This window comes from Mandrillus leucophaeus, unplaced genomic scaffold (assembly GCF_000951045.1).
Source record: "Mandrillus leucophaeus isolate KB7577 unplaced genomic scaffold, Mleu.le_1.0 Scaffold1443, whole genome shotgun sequence".
Classification (NCBI taxonomy): Eukaryota; Metazoa; Chordata; class Mammalia; order Primates; family Cercopithecidae; genus Mandrillus; species Mandrillus leucophaeus.
The window spans coordinates 24,874-42,309 of NW_012101414.1; the positions used below are offsets into that span (position 1 = coordinate 24,874).

The window sequence follows — 17,436 nt, forward strand, 5'->3', positions numbered from 1 at the left end:
ACTCAAAATTTCGGTGGCATATTTTCCTTGATGCAAATCACCACTGCAAATAGATGCCTAGGGACTCTGCACCCCACCCCCAGTTGTCCAAACTCAGGGTAGGTTTAGCCAGCATGTGCTCTGTGGGAAAAGGGGACAATTGTGATGGATTATTAGAGGGTTGTGACAAATGCAAACATGTTCTGGGAAAGAGAGCTTTCAGAAATGTTGTTTGGGCCCGGCATGAATCAATGACACATGTTTATCTAAGATACATTTATAGATTCTTGAAAGATCATTCTTGAGTCCATGTGTTTCATGATGAATAATCGACCTTCTCTAAAGCCTTAGAATCTAGAATTAGAAGACACCCTAGAGCCCTAGAGATCTAATAATGATCTGTGCTCTTCTGAGGAAGGAAGAGACTAAATATAGAAAGTACTTGAGATGTGTGTGTAATGTGTATGTGTGTGTGTAGCTTAAGTTATATTTCATAGGCGAAGTCTTTGTATGCAAATCCAGCATTAATTGTGCATGAAGAAAGCATGTGTTCACTGACATGTAGATAAATCTTACTCCATTTCATTTTATATTACCCTACATGAAAAAAATATGTAAAGCCTAAATTTTATGGAATAGCAAAGTTTTCATCACCAAGTTGTAGTGTAATACTTCTTTTTAAGCAAATGAATGAAAAAAATGAACATTTAAAAAAGATTTTCCAGAATGAAAATGCCATAAGGGCTTTAAATAATACCACAGCAGGCACGTGACCTCTATGTTGCAATATAATATTTCTATTCCAGTCACATTCTAGGGTCTCAGATCACAGGCCCAGCTGGAGAAATTTGTTCATAGTATAAATTTGCTAAAACCCCCTCAAACATACCCTCGGTATAGCTTGGTAATCCTCTGTTTCTCTGATCAGTTTATTCTCCATTTCCATGACTTTTCCCACACTGAAAAAACATGTACATAAGTGGAGCCACGCAGTTCAAACTCATGTTGTTTAAGTGTCAACTATATTTTTATACTACTAAATCTCCTCTCTCTTATCAGCGAATAAGGCAATTTCTTCCACATTTATTACAAGCTTTCTGTAGAGAAACATTTCTGTTTGTTTTGGCATTACAAACGTCTGATTCTATCCAAGACCATAAGAATAGTGAGAATAATGGTTAGGGCAACTGTGCGGACCTGGGAGTCATGCTGCCCGGATTCAAATCCATGCTTCACCATTTGCTAGCTACATATCTTAGGACAAGATTTTTAACCTGGCTGCCAAAGTTTTTTCATCTGAATAGGATCCTAATAGTAGTATCTGCCTCACAGGTGGTTGTTGTGAGCATTGAAACAGTGCTTGGAATGTGAGTGGTACAAAGAATGGGCTAAATATATGCTGTTATTATTACTATTATTAAAGTAAATTGAAAAATAGAATATATTTGATAGAAATTTAAAAAATGAACTTTGCTGGAAATGCTTCTGTTCCCTAAAGTAAGTTACTTTTATATTTGCTTATTTTACATGTATAGATATGCAATATACCATCCTCCCCACATTTTGGGGGCACCTTTTATTTTCCAGACCCTCAGACCGTGAAATCTATGTCTTCACTTTTGCTGAGCTGTTGAGCTTCATGGTGAAGGACACAGCATTTCTAATCACCCAAGTTTCTGAATAGCTGGGACCCAGGCAGGTCAAGCACGTTGAAATTATGTGACTCTCACCTGACATAATATACCTGCTTTCCCAGATGCAAAAATTCTATTCTTCTCATCTGCCTCTTCCCTGATTTTGATTTATCTGCCTAGTCTTTTTGTATTTATTTGTCTCCTCTTCTTTAATAATATTAAGATTTCAAAAAGGAACAATATTTTGCTATTTTCAAACCATATTTATATAACATTATCTTATTTTATTTTCACAACAGCTCCTGGAGAAAAGGCAGATTTCTCCATTTATGATCAATCTGTCTTTTTTCTTTATTATTGCTTTTATTATTACTATTATTCCTTCCTTATCCAGTTTAGATTCCACAGTCTATCATTTAAATAGTATTTTTTACAATGTCCTAAGCTTTCTTGCCCTTCTGCTATTTGCCATCTCCTCTAGCAAAACCTTAACCCTGGACAAAATCAAATAGAGAGTTTCCTGGATCCATAGTTTGCCTGGATCTAGCAGCAGGACCTTGCAGGAGCAATTTGTTCATACTCTGAATTTGTTACCACATCCTCAGGTGTGCCCTCCATACAGCTTGGCAATCCTATTTCTCTGACTACTTTATTCTCCAGTTCCATGACTTTTCCCATGTTACCATTCTGCTCAGTATTCTGACTCTACCTATGCCCCTACCTTGGGCATGACGTCACTACTGCTTTGACAGGGATGACATGAGCCATCACATCAGATCCTCACTGCCACTATTGCAAATCTGTGGATATCTGTGATAATGATACCTTTCTATTTTGTAGAGAAACTGCCCTTCTTCATGACTGAGGTGATGTTATCCATCCGTGCTTTTGATTTCTTGAAACTTACACTGTCTTTCATCCCTTCCTTCTTACCTTGATTGTTCTAATTGGCTTATAAATGTGCCCACAATTCAAAAACAAAAAGCCAAACTCAAATGAAAACCCCTCAATGCAGCAACCCTGTCCTACTGTTGTCCCATTACAGGTTAGTTTAATGTACATGAAAATACTCTGTAAATAGCAAAATTTTGTAGATATTCAGGAGGCAAGATGTTTGATGATATTAGTGTATAGAATAATGTGACCTCCAACAAGGGCAATTGGACATTTGCTTTCTGAACAAAAAGACGAGGAGGAGATGAGTTAGGGAACTCCAGTGACTGGACACCTAGAAAAATCATCATCAAAGAAGATTTATCAATCTTCTTGGAGTATAGGTCAGATCTACTGCTCTACAGCCAATATCAAATCAAAATCAATTTTTAAAACACACTGAAAAAGGCTTTTGTTTCGAATGACATTTTATTAAGGAAAAAGTAATATGAACAGAAACATTTCTAACTTTAAGAGAGTGCGGAATCATTTTTCAGTCCTCCAATCCTTCACCTTTGCCAGCATGTAGTAGTGGTAATGTAGGAAGAGACAGTGAAGGGAGATAAAGCCGTCATTAGCGACCAACCTGAAAACAAATCTCAAACACAGTTTTTAAAGACTAGAAATCATTGTGGGCAATAAAAGACATCTTCTTAAGAACTTTTTGCAAGCAATTTTTCCCCATGAGATTAGACTGATCCCCCTTTTTCTTTTAATGTCTAGGGACATTAGTTACAGTAGTTGTTGCATCTGGGAGGCGCTGAAGAAGACGCTGGTGTCACAGGGTTGTTTTCATACATATTTGGAATAACCAGGACAGGCTGGAAAGAATGAATAAAAACCAGCAATAAGGTTACTACAATCCTATGCAATTTCTCCTGGTACCATCAGAGTGAAGGACAAAGAGCATTCTGGTAAGCCCATAGTGGGATTTAGCAGACACAAGTCTGTTTTTCTCCAGGGCATCTTCAGATTATTTTACAAAGAAGAGACACAACTCACCATGTTGGTCGTGGTGTCTGCTTGGTTGGCAAAATAAGCTGTGACACAAGCTGTGCAGACCTCCAGGAGGGAGAAGATCATCAGCATGGCTGAAATGCCTTGTCTAGAATACTGAAATCATAAATAGATAGTGAAATTTTGGCTAATCAGGAGGGCCTCACATGGGCTTCAAAAATTATTGACTCATCAAATGTGCTATTGCTTATACTCAACTTGCTCCATGCTTATTCTTCCAGTATCATCGAATGCTTGTTTCAGAGGAGTGTGAAGTTATTTTGAATTTTCTTTAAAATACCAGAAGTCTTTCCTTTTGGTAAGTAGGCTATTTTGTTTAGAAATATTAGAAAGAAGGTAGTTTTTTTTTTCCTTTGTGACGGCCTCATTGCTTTTTTTTATAAAAATGTTAAAAAAGTCAAGCAATATGGAAACCAATGGATCGTTCAAAATGCCACTGCTTAGAAATAACCAAAACTAATGTTTGATGGCTGTTATCCTAGCGCTCTGTGTACAGGGAAAAGGCAGAAGAATGAATATGTGGAAAGATGCCATGAGAGAGGAAAAAACAGAGACCAAGAGAGAGGAGCATCATTCTATAAGAATGGAATCATGTTATTTCGATTTTAAGTAAAAGTGTTAAGCTCACTTGAACTCTATACAGGCCTTCTACTTGATCAGATACAGTGTAGGTGAATTTTCCTTCATTCACACTTCTGTTTATTTGGGTCCCATTTGTCTTCCTTGCTTCCATTACAACGTGAGCCCTAGCTGTTGTTTCATATCCATGTTTCTAAATGTAAACATATAGCTGTTGCAGGGAGAGATATAGCTTAGCTGGCCCCGAGCACAGTTCTTGCTAGTGAACATGGACTTTGCCTTTTCTGTCTTCTGAGAGCCTGCTAAATGCTTAGTATGGAGGCCTGCTCCTTGACTGGAGGTTTATTCCTGTGCATTTCTGCTCATTTCCTGCTGGTAGCAGGGTACCATGCAGGGTATGGGAAGGTGTTGCCCTTTCTTCTGTCTCCTGAGGTCCTGGGTACTACCCATCGTCTTGTACCATACAGGATTTGCTTTATCCTTTCGCAGAATTGACTACTCTCCACCCCAGCCTTCTCAGCTACAGACTCAAGAGTGTTAGTGAGACTTCTCAGTAATTTTTTTGGCTTCCCTTTTTTCCTTAGTTTTGTTTCTAGGGAAACAAGAGTGAGGTCTAAAAGCTGTACTTTTTTTCAGCTACTTTGAGTAGCATCAGAATGATTCTTTTCTCTACTTGGATGCCAGTTTGAAAGCTGTTTTTTTGAATACTTTTTGTTCTTTTGTTTGGTATTTTGGAGGATGAATTTTGTTCCTGCTTCACTCTGCCTTATTTACCAAGAAGCTTTCTCATCTTTTTTTGCCTCCTGATATGGTTTGGCTCTGTGTCCCCACCCAAATCTCATCTTGTAGCTCCCATAATTCCCACTTGTTGTGGGAGGAACCTGCTGGGAGATGATTGAATTATGAGGGCGGGTCTTTCCCATGCTATTCTTGTGATAGTGAATGGGTCTCATGAGATCCGATGGTTTTAAAAAACAGGGGTTTCCCTGCACAAGCTCTATTTTTTTTTGCCTGCCCCTATCCATATAAGACATGATTTGCTCCTCCTTGCCTTCTGCCATGATTGTGAGGCCTCCCCAGCCATATGGAACTCTAAGCTCATTAAACCCCTTTTTCTTCCCAGTCTTTGGTGTTTCTTTATCAGCAGTGTGAAAACAACCGAATACACCTTCTTATATAAGCTTTTCCTTATGCTGCAAACAGTGTTGTCCTTTGCAAGCACAAAAGTGATCATTCAAATTCCCGGCCTAAAACTCTTCTACGTTTTTAACAAAGAAGGATTGTCTCAGAACTTGGTGGAAAAGGAGTGTGCCAGCAATTCCAACTATTGACACTTCAAAGAACATACTCTAGGGGACAGGCATCTGATGGGAGTGCTTAGACAACTTTCAGATTATACCAATGGTTGGAGTCAGGATTTCAGAACCCTTTAGTTGAGAAGCAGATGGCTTCATAAGCCTGCCACTCTGAGATCGAGTGGAACAGAATTACTTACACAGTACTGAGTGAACGGATAAGGGAAATGTTATTGTGTTTATTTGTTCAAAATATTGTGATATTGTCTTAATGTTATTATGTTCTAGATATATAAGGAAGTCATTCTGTGTCTTTCTTAAGATATGTATATCCCACAGTAATTTAATAAACTCTGCTTTTTGTAAACTGAAAAGCAAAAGCAAAACCAACCCCAACATAAAATAAAACAAAACATATAAAACTACTCTTCTGTGGTTTTCCATTGCTCACAGAATGAAAACCAAACTTCTTAACGTGACCATTGAGGTAGAATGAAAGCTTCCAGTCCAACCTCATTTTATACCATGTTCCTCCATTCCTTATAGATGGTAAGCATTCCTGCCCTTGGGCCACCCATTTCCTCCTAAGGTCGGAGTCCATGCTTGGCTGTATAAGGCTAATGAATGTGTGATTCTGTTTTGAGCACATTCAGAGGCATGTGCTTCATTTTGCAATTGCTTCATTCCTTGGGTTTCTCTGTAAAAATCGGATATTCTTATCCCTGTCATTTACCTCTCACTTCATACTTTACTCTGAAGTTTAACAAAAAACACTCAATAGCTTGACTACCTTATTTATATAGAATTTCAGATGTTGGGAAAATAATTTTTGGACAATTTTAGAAACCCTTCCCCATTGTTCATTTGATTGACAGTGAGATGGGCCAATAAAGGATGTCCTTTAAGCCTCCGTCTATCTGTAGAGGTAACCCTCTCACTTTATTCTATAGTCCTAGAGATCATATGACTAGGGGTGGGGCTAGAATAGAAAAAAAAATTTCCATTAGAGCTGGTGTACGGTATTAAGAGATAAAACATAGACCCACTTTACAGGACTGAAAAGAGAGCAAGCACATGGTGGATTATGGGATACTTACGACCCGTTGGTAAGGCCCATGGATGCACATATCCACCACCAGCAGAATCACTCCAATGAAGGCAAAGATAGAACTAACAATGTTCATTCCCAGGCTGCCTTTCACCTAGTGGAGATGGCAGGCAAAAATCAATTATATACAGGATCACTGAAGTTAAATGAAATAAGAATCAATCAAATTTCATGGTTCTTAATTTTTGAACTTTCAAAACAAATTTTCAAGTTGAAATTATTCTATTTTCTGCCCTTCTGGGTAATTACCATAAACATTATTCTATATGCAGCCTAGAGGTAGGGTACTTCTAAAAAGCTGTAGAAAAATGTAAATCATATAAAGCAGGCACTCATTTATTGTTTTTACTAAAAGCCTCATGCACAATAACAACTATATTTTCTTTATAAAAAATGAAAAAACTTCTAATGAGCATTTTTCTGTGGCAGACACTGTGTTAAATTATTTAAATTATCTCACTTAACTCTTACAGCTTTTGTATGAGGTGGTATGATAGCATCTGATTTTTATAGATGGCAAAGTATTTAGACACAACATGTTTGCTGAAAAATTTAGGAATTAATGAAAACCCTAAGTCTCTCTAGGGACTAAATATGCACCCCCAAATTTAGAAGGAGAAACTCTTCAAGCTTTTGTGGGCAGAGGTGTATGGGTGACTACAAATCTTTCCCCAGTTTCTACAATAGGATTTTAACATGCAGAAGAATAATTGTGAAAGCAGATCTGCAGCTGACTTGCTAGGGGTGGCATAGTTGAGTTCTTTAGAATGTGCTTGTACTGCAGCATGCCTTAGAGCCTCCTGATGGTCTCTGAAAGCTCTTAGAAAAATTGTCTTAGGTAAGTGTCAGTGGCTGTCTCCTCTGAGAGGATGGAATCTATGCTTGGACAATCTCAATTAGAGGGAAGGATCCTTAAAGGATGCAGAGAAAGGGTGCTTTATTTTGTTTTTGGACTACAACAGGAGTGGTTAATCAGAATTAGGCTTATTTTATTTTGATTTAATTATTTTATTCTTGTTTTGTCTGGAAGAGCATGAACTACACAATCCTGTGTTCCTCTTTCCCCATTCTTCCCTCTTGTGCTGGATTACATATAATTTTGACACCACCTCTGCCCTAGTTGACTCTAATTCTTGGTAAATCACTTTCTTTTTCCTGGTTCAATAGTAGACCGGGAAATTGCAATAGGTGGGGCGCTGTGACCAACAGAACTCAAGGTCCCATCTTAGTGATCATTTTTATAAACTCTTCTTACGGAACAGGCTAGATTCATTTAATGGCAATTTAAAGAATTGTAAAACACACACCCAATCTTGAGTAAGAGTAGGAAAGATGCAAAAATATGAAAATAAAAATACAAGACAGAGCTGAGAAGTGGCAAATTAACAGTAGAGACTTGGCAACTGATGTGGCTAGTAGGTATTTCCTGGCTCCTGGATTCTCCTTTGGACTTCCCATAATAGAGTGTGACCTCACTGAACCAGGGAGCTTTCAGGTTAAAGCTTAAACAACCCTGATCTTTACTACTTCTCACCCTTGTCAGTTCAAGAGTCAGGATGTGGAACTCTGCCATTTCTTAGTGGCAGGCTGTGTGGACCACTCTCCTACCCCGGCGCTCAGACCATGAGGCAACCAATAGATTTTTTTTGGGAAAGGTGCTCTCTTTTGCATTTCCCAAATCCAGCTTTTCAATTTTCCTCCCCAATATGTTAAGCTAATCTTTAAAGGGGTTAAAAAAGCAGAAACAGTCTAACTTACCAGACAAGGGGAAAGCTCCTTGGATGCTGACACAGAGAGAGAGCCTGAGATAATGAACTGTGGAAATGGACAAATTTAGTTGAGAAATGGGTTAACTGGTTGTGCTTGGGAGTTTCTCTTTATACAAAAGGTTGGTCTATTTACGTTCATCTAGCTTCCTTCTCAAAATTTTCTCTTGCACTTCTAAATTTTCTGGGTAACTCTCAGGCATGTATGTCCTTGACTTCTTTTTTATTTTCTCCTTAATTTCTGGCCCATGAGGAACTCATAATGTCTAAGCATTCCTTGTTCTGAGGCTTACGCTCCATCCCTTCTCATAATCAATTGCATTTTTTTAATTAAAAAATTTTTTTTGGAGATTGGGTCTCACTATATTGCTCAGGCTGGCCTCAATCTCTTGAACTCAAGCAATTCCCCGGCCTCAGCCTCCCAAGTAGCTGGGACTACAATCACATACCACTATGCCTGACTTACTTGCATATTTTTAATCATGTTTTCAATCACCTTTTTTTTTTCTCTCTCTCTCCACCCAATACATACATTTCCATCTCAAATGTAGTAGGAAACCAAAACTTTGGCATGCTGGTTACATGATTACATTTTAAAGAATGGAATAAGCTCCTATTTAAAATGGTAAACAAGTTCCTGATTTTTTTATGCTCATTCAGAGCTGTTAATTTTTCTAAATTCTCCAGCCCTCAGATGTAGGGCTTTATCAAGAAATGAATTGTGAATTGGCTGGAGATATCAATACTTTATAAACCAAGAAGGAGTGGTGTTCTAGCAATCTACTCACAGAAAGGCCACCCCAGAATGGGTATCCACTAATAACAGCAGAGGCAAAACCGAGTACTGTTCCATAAGGGCATACTATTAGACACAAAATAATTCCAAAACCAAGGTGCATCAATCCAACCATGATCTGGATTACCTGAAAAAAGAAAACAACCATTTTAAAATTACTTCTTCACTTTCAGACGTGTGAAACATTACTGTCATTGCTGCCCCTGCTTATTGATTGTCAATTTTGCTGAGATCCATGGTTGTCATTCAGGCACGCATTCGAAGCAGGAGGTGGGCCATGAAGATTCTGACATACACTAGAATAACTGGAGTGCAGGGCCCTTAGTGAAGCGCCTTGTTTTGAGGTATTTGGGGAGACTTATTGGGGTGGCCCAGGAAGAATTCTTCAGAAAGTACAGCTGCTTAATCATGCGTTAGCATCTCTGAAGGCTTCTAAAAGACTATTAGAAAAAAAATACTTTAACTGTGATGTCAGCAGTTGCTTTTTCAGATGGATCAGTTCTCTGCTTGGGTCATCCCAGTTACGGGTAAAGGGACTGGTGAAGATAAAACCATTTATAAGGCATGAATTATGTGCTTAGTCATGTTCTGAACACTTTACATTTATTGTTTCATGTAGTCCTCCCACAATTGGATTGAGTCCCAGAGACATAAAGACATGTGAGACCTTGTATCCAAGGTCACGCAATTCCTGAGGGGCAGATCTGGGAATTTACTGCAGCACATTGACTGCTGAGCCTGTCTGAACTATTCAGTACTGTCTTCCCCCATGCTCAGCTCTGCTCTACCTCTTCCATGAAGTCGTCTTGATTACACTAAATTAATCTTTTTTCTTTCTTTCTAAATTTCTGTTGCATCTCATGACATAAGACACACCTTGTTACTTGATTTTGTATTCATTGATATTGTTCTCTTTTAAAAAGTTACAGGTGTGCAATCATTTTCTTACCATTCTTCTTACCAATCATATATTACTAAAAGTAAGGTATGCATCTTTTAGCTCCTTGTACCTCTTATTGAACCTTCCTTCACTGTAAATAAAGATAGATTTCTGAGGAATAACCATTTCTAGATTGGTCCAAAAGTTGACTGTAGATTTGTCATTTATTTTTCCCCATGTTTACACCTTATCTATCCAGGAAGACTGCAAATACAAAGACTGCTGTATTTATTCAATAAAAAGCTACTGAACACAAGTAAATTGAATTAAAATAAAAAAACCCAGTTTTATAAACAATGCTAAAAGTTTCTTGAGACTTTGATAAAAACCGTGAACCTTTCTCCCTAAAAAATTATTCTTGCACCTCCATACACACACATACCATACTTTTGCATATAGTTTCAGAGGCATGATGGGCCTCCTTTAGCCTATCTCACTTAAAGAACTCCTGTATTAGACTTTATATTTGGTTTTTACAACTCTTCTTTAGAGCAGCAATTTAGCCATCTGGCCACAAACTTCCCATCCTCATCCTTGCTGTCACCTTGGTGAGGGACAGTTAGATCTGGATTTGTACTGGCCCTCATTTCTCCTCCTACAGCCCTGGCTGTACCATTTACTGATGAAAATTGCCTATAGGACACACTTAAAAATTTGGACATACAATTTGTCTGCATTTGTGGACACAGAAGCACTTTAAGGTCTGAGTTGACTGGTACAGGTGTGCCACGTCCTGCCACCTGTGGCCCCTGCACTGTCGTGATGCCTGGGGCCTGCTGATGGTATAGAAATAACAATCTTCAGAGAGAGGAAGTAGCTTCTGCCAACTGGAGCTTTAAACAAAACTTCATAGTCTTTTAAAGTATTTTTATCACACGCCTTTTTGGTGCCAGGCAGCGTGATTCAGTGGTTCGTCATCCACTTAGTCAAAGCGAAAGCCTTCTGCTCTGCAGGCCTCCCAGCTGTGGCCTCTGCCACTCCTCTGCCCTCCTGACAACTGCTCCCTCCCTCCCTCATTCTGTTCTATTTTATTGGCCTTCTCCCTGTTTTTCAAATACATCACAGATATTTTCATCTAAAGACTTTTACACTGGTTGTTTTCACTTTCCCTGATATCTGCAGGGCTCACTCCTAACTTCAGGTTTTTGCTCAAATGTCATGTTCTAAGGAAAGCCCATTCTGACCGCCTTGAAATTGCTGCCTCCTCACTGTCTGGTACTTTTTAGCCCTTTTACACTTCTTTGTTTTGTCCATATCATTTGACACCTTCTAATACACTAAGTACTTTACTTCCTTCTTATGTGTACAGTCTGGTTTCCCCCACTAGGGCAAAAGTTCTGTAAAGGCAGAGATTGCACCTGCTTTGTACTCAGTGATATATTCCAAGCACCTATGTGGGGTTGGCTGTATGGGGGGTTTGTCCCATTGGCTTATTAGAAGTGGGGAATTTCCTCTATCTGGGAGGAGGAGGATCAGAAGGGCCACCTCCACAGCTTAGTAAATAGGCTGCTGCAAGAGAACTTAGGCTCATTTTTACTTCCCTAAAACATCACAACTTGAAATAGGTAGTAAGATGACTAGAAGGTTTTCTGGCACATAATGAGCGTTCATTTACGGAATGCTCCAGCAGAGAATTTCGAGCTATTCACAGGGAGAGACTTAATATAATTTGGTGGAATTGTACTAGCGGGATGAATGACGTATTTGGAAAGCACAGCGAAGGGAGTAACAATTCTACCTAGGCAGGTGGAATTTTCTTACAAATAGGGCATTTTTGTTTTTACAATGCCTACAGAAACAAGGTGGTCAGTTCAGAGTCTCCTTTGTAGAAATAAGGTGACAGTTACGCTGTAGCATCTCTAAGGATGTTGGCGAGAGAGGCACAGCAGATGGAACGTCCCCCAATTCTTTCACACTCAGCCTTTCCCAGACTGCCCATTTGTAGTTTCCTTTTCTGGAGGCAGCCATCAATGTTCATTTTTATGTAAATTCACCTTTATGCAAATACCTGACTTGTAACCAATCCGGAGACGGGATTGAGATTGTCCAAAAAGTCCTTTGAAGAAATGAGATCAAGCTAGATGTAGTAGAGTTTCCGTCATGTCAATATTACCAAATCCTCCAGCTAGGGAGGTTCCTCTGTCTCCTGTTATATTTTTGCTTGATCTAAAATGAAATGAACTCAAGGGAAAGTCTATAGGCAGACTAAATATTTCTGTCTAAAAGGGATAGTTTCAGAATAACATTCAAAACTTTTTAGCAAGTGGATGATATTCTCTTCTCCTATAACTTATAAGAAGACCTTGCAAATGTGAATTTAAAATTCTAGTAGTAAATAGACTTACCCCTAGTACCTTTGCTTCTTCTTTAAAGTTTATTACTGCTCTTCCCACGCTTGGATTTATTATTTGTATATTTCCTTGACCTGGTTGACTGACAGCAGAGGTTCCTGGAGATGTGATGAAGTAGGGCTGAGCACTCTGAGCACCCTGAGCTTGGTTTTCTAAGTTGATTGAACCCGGAGGCTGTTGAGATCCAGGAACCGTAAAGCTGCTTGGTGGGTAGTAAGGGTTGGGTGTGGTTTCATATACTCCAGCATGGCTTGTTGGCTTGGATGACACCATGATGTCCTAAGTATCACAAAACATACCAAAGTGATACGTTTATCCAGAAAAGAAACTAAAGAAAATCTTACCAAATATCAAATGTCAATTATCTATGCAAATGGAGAGAGCAAGTGACAGATAATGGTCCATAACATCTGATAGAAACATGATTCTCATAAATCCCCAACCCCCAGGCCAAGGACTGGTACCCGTCCGTGGTCTGTTGGAAATCTGGCCACACTACATGAGGTAAGCAGCGGGCAAGCATTACTGCCTGTGCTCTGCCTCCTATCAGATCAGCACGGCATTGGATTCTCATAGCAGCGTGAACCCTGCTGTGAACTGCACATGCTGGGGATCTAGGTTGCATGCTCCTTATGAGACTCTAATGTCTGATGATCTGAGGTGGAACAGTTTCATCCCGAACCCATCTCTCATTAGAGAGATGCTATGCTGCTGATTGTGAAGATGGAGGAAGGCGTCCATGAACCAAGGAATGTGGGTCACCTCTAGAAGCTGGATGAAACAAGGAAACAGATTCTTCCTAGAGTCTCCAGGAAGGAACCTGACTCTGCTGACACCTTGACCTTAGTCTAGTGAGCTGGTATGGGACTTCTGACCTACACAACTGTCAGATAAAATAATATATTGTTTTAGGCCACTATGTTTGTGGTAGTTTGTTATATCAAGAAATAGAAAACTAATACAGGGGCCAAGTAATACAATACTTGTATGGCAAAGAGGGCAGTCCAAGATTAAAATTATTTGCCAGTAATTGGGAAACTAGATAGTTCACATATGCCCATTTAAGACGATTCTCCTGTTCTTTAGGAAAAATGCTCTTACTCATTTCTGTCCTTCTGAAAGCTTAGAGCATCTCAGGCCCCATGTAGCCAAGGGAAATTTTGTTGGAAATAAGCCAATACAACTGGATATGGACAACAATGACTATTAATTCTTGAAAAAAAATTATGACACTTAAAAAATTTGTCATTAGCCTTAGATTCCTTTTTTTGAGGTCTTCTCAAATAATTTTTCATGTACTTATGAGTATCAAGAAAGTTACAGTGATGAATGTCTCATTCTTGGTGTGAAGTATGAATACTATGAATAACCTATTGGTACAGTGTTTCACTGGTATCTAACAGGGACACATATTCAGACCCTGTGCTCATGGAATCCAGAAATTTTAGGGTAGGAAAGACCCTTTCCATTTATCCTGTCTCATTCCCCTTCATTTACAGATGAGAAATTGAAGCTGAGTCAAGTTAAGTGACATGCTCAAGGTTACATAGAAAACGTGTGGCAGAGTTAGGACTTGAAAATGGGATTCTTGGCTGTTGGTTCAGAATCCCCCTCCACCCCCAGTCATCCATACAGCATCACTCTGGACATTTGCAGCTTGTTTTCCAGGCCAACCTTGGTGACAGGGTATTGACTCTGCTCCTGCAACTGCCCAACAACAAAACTTCTGTCTTTGATGCCATGGAGAGGAGTTTATAAACCAGATTAACTTCTTAGTGACTGAGTAATTAAGTTAGTAAGGATTCTCTTTAGCAAACTTTAGGTGAGGTGTGTAGAGAGCTAACCTTTATTAAAGACTTATTGTAGGCACAGTAGGGTCTGTATAGTGTCATGTTTCGGAAGATGAACTTGGGATCTAACCCCAACTTTGTGTCTTTGGCAAATTTGTTAACCTCTCGTTGCCTTTGTTTTCTGTCTGTAAAATAGAGCTAAAAAGACTACCTTCCTTAGAGAGTTAGTTTGAGTATTAAAGAGTTATTCTCTGCAAAGTATGTAGGACTGTGCCTATTCCAACCACAGGGGTTGGCTCTGTTATCGCTATGTCAAGTGCATGAGATACATTATCTCTGTACCCTTTACAGAACCTCATGAGGTAGGTACTCTACTAATATCCCCATTTCACAATGAGAGGATTTAATCCAGAACCTGCACTCATAACCCTTACTCTCCGATGCTAGATGCAACTGAAAATGGTTGAAAACTCAATGAAAAGGGAGAAAACACCTTTCTGAAATATCTGATGACAAAGGGATTTTTTTTTTTTTTTTTCCAAAATGGAAACACATCCAGCACTTTAGGAGGCTGAGGCAGGTAGATCACGAGGTCAGGAGATCGAGACCATCCTGGCTAACTGTGAAACTCCATCTCTACTAAAAATCCAAAAATAAATAAATAAATAAATGAAATTAGCCGGGCCTGGTGGCGGTCGCCTGTAGTTCAAGCTACTCGGGAGGCTGAGGCAGGAGAATGGCATAAACCCGGGAAGCGGAGCTTACAGTGAGCCGAGATCGCGTCACTGTACTCCAGCCTAGGTGACAGAGCGAGACTCCGTCTAAAAAAACAAAAAGGAAACACATTTTAGCCCACAAAGGTTTATTTTAAACAAGGAAAAAGAAACAAGTCCGTAGCTGTGACTATTAGAGTAACACCACGTAACTCCCAGTAGCATTTGAGAATGTGAGGTTATACATACTATGGATCTGGTTTCTATGGCCAAATATTGCTCAAGCCCTCTTTTCCAATCTTCAGTCTTCTACTTCACTAAGTCTGGGGCTTTAAACAAGTTTCTTAATGAAATCCCTGTTAGTTCCTGTGTCTCAACTGTAAAATGACAGAAGGTACCTAAAGAGGCTAGTCTAAAGATCAAGTTATCCTAATTTATGCAAAACTGTTGGAATAGTGCCTGGCACATGGCAAGAGCTCAAAAAGGAAACTATTGTTTTATTACTAGGTCTCAAAGTATTCTATGTTGTTTTAGGCAGTGGATATGGCCATAAGGAAGTTTTATAAAAGGAATTGAACAGGGTCAATGTCAAGAGCAAAGAAATAGGAGATGGGTACTCAGAGTACAATAATTAGCCAGAACAACAATTTTTTTGAGGTTTGAGAAAGCATACAATTAAAGAATTGTCCACGTTTCTGCATGTATATGATTTCATTACATTCTCCTTTGCTGTTGATCATTGCTTTTTTTGTCTTGAGAAATTTTATGAGGAAAACTCAATACTTTTCATTTGTTTATCCACAGTTTCTCCTTTCATATCTGCTATTTAGTTTCTGGACTAAGATCTATAAGTTTCATATAGAACCCAGATTATCATGGCTAGGCCTATACTTATTAGGACTAGTCTCAGAATACATTTTTACTGGGTCAAGTTCTGGTTTTATGAAAAGAATTAAAGACAGAGCCAGCCAGTTCTGATTCTTGAATTATTCAATTGAAATGAAGACAATTCTGTAAATGATACATGAGAAGGGAAACTAATAAATAGACTCCTTTTATAGATTCCACCTATTGTCTTAGTAGGATTGTTCTCTTGACAAGTAATAAAATATTTACCACCCTTTGTCCTTTTTTTAAAATAAAAATTAGAACAACTGCAATTTTTAAGAACAAGGAACACATAAAAATATTGGAACTCTGATGAGATCAAAAGTATAAGACTAAAGCAATTAGAGAAAACCTCACCAATTTGCTCTGTGATTATATTATTTCAAATAAAATGGGAAAAATTTTACTTTTTCATAGTTTCTTTCTACCTCATTTTCATGCTAACTTCACTTTTGACAGAGTGAAGATGATTATTTTCAAGAGTACTTTATAGCATAAAGCAAAATATGAAACTGAATCATTTCCGCAAAATCACCCAGTACATCCACAGATATACACTTTTATCACCTTTCCCAAAATGCTGACCTGGTGAAAATGGATGTTTTTTCCCCACCTATTTTAATTTTAATTGTTTTCTTGTCAGAAAGAAGCACCTTAATTAAAGTGTGTTACAAAACCAAGGGCTCCAGTATTTCTTCTGTGTTCTGTGTTGTCCTGTGGTAGCCACATAATCATGAAGCACCCAGTGGGGCATGGCCTCGTCCTTTTTGGTCTATGTTCATGGAATGGCATACAGTTAAACCTACTATTCACTATTCACCTTTCTTGGCATTATTTATTTATTTGTTTGTTTGTTTGTTTGTTTTGGACAGAGTTTCACTCTTGTCACCCAGACTGGAGTGTAATGGAGCGATCTCAGCTCACTGCAACTTCTGCCTCCCAGGTTCATGTGATTCTGTCTCAGCCTCCTGAGTAGCTGGGATTACAGGCGCCTGCCACTACGCCCAGCTAATTTTTGTATTTTTAGTGGAGATGGGTTTCACCATGTTGGCCAGGCTGGTCTTGAACTCCTGACCTCAGGTGATCCTCCTGCCTCGGCCTCCCAAAGTGTTGGGATTACAGGTGTGAGCCACCATGCCCGGCCAGCATTAGCCTTTTTTTTTCTTTTTGGAGTCCGTTTTATCTCTTTTATAGCAACCAACTTACTTTTTCATTCTTCTTCTGTTTCGTTTCTTTCTTGTTTCATTCATGGTTTTATTTTCCCTCATTTTTCAACTGGCCTCAACATAGAGTCAAGAACTTGTCTTCATCCCTCCAATCTAGAGAATAGAACCCACACAGGTAGACCAGCCCCACTTTGTGCCCATTGATTTGGAGGAGAGAGAAGCAAGGACGTTTCAATGGACTTACTTGTTCCTTTGGCACCTCGGTTTCCTCTTTCTCTGCTCCAACCTGTGTGCCAGTATCAGGTATTTACCTGGATTTTATAGGCAGCTTTTACTTCCATGCTTCAAACCAATTTGTCTCGTATCTTTATGTAGTTCCAAAGTCCTTTTATGGTTGTTTCTCCTTCACCTTAAGTGATGTAGATGCAATTGTAATGTTTGGAATACGTTGTGCTTTCACTTCTTCCTCTAATTTTTACCG

At 38.9% G+C, this 17,436-nt stretch overlaps 1 protein-coding gene across 1 annotated transcript; it reads right to left on the minus strand.

The window, feature by feature from the left end:
* Positions 1 to 3,274: 3,274 nt before the first annotated feature.
* MS4A12 (membrane-spanning 4-domains, subfamily A, member 12) lies at positions 3,275 to 17,225 on the minus strand. Its single transcript, XM_011974333.1, has 7 exons — positions 16,996 to 17,225; positions 12,393 to 12,677; positions 9,100 to 9,234; positions 8,304 to 8,360; positions 6,535 to 6,639; positions 3,549 to 3,659; positions 3,275 to 3,367 (listed from the first exon to the last, which is right to left on the minus strand). The coding sequence occupies exons 2-7, from the start codon at positions 12,669 to 12,671 to the stop codon at positions 3,275 to 3,277; spliced, it is 780 nt and encodes a 259-aa protein (XP_011829723.1). The 5' UTR covers positions 12,672 to 12,677; positions 16,996 to 17,225.
* Positions 17,226 to 17,436: the final 211 nt, after the last annotated feature.

Coding starts and splice junctions, on each gene's coding strand:
- MS4A12 (XM_011974333.1), bottom strand. CDS start 12,671: ATGGTGTCATCCAAGCCAACAAGCCATGCTGGAGTATATGAAACCACA. Junction 8,361..9,099: donor CATTCTGGGGTGGCCTTTCT/GTGAGTAGATTG, acceptor CCATTTCCACAG/TTCATTATCTCAGGCTCTCT. Junction 6,640..8,303: donor AGGAGCTTTCCCCTTGTCTG/GTAAGTTAGACT, acceptor CATCTCCACTAG/GTGAAAGGCAGCCTGGGAAT.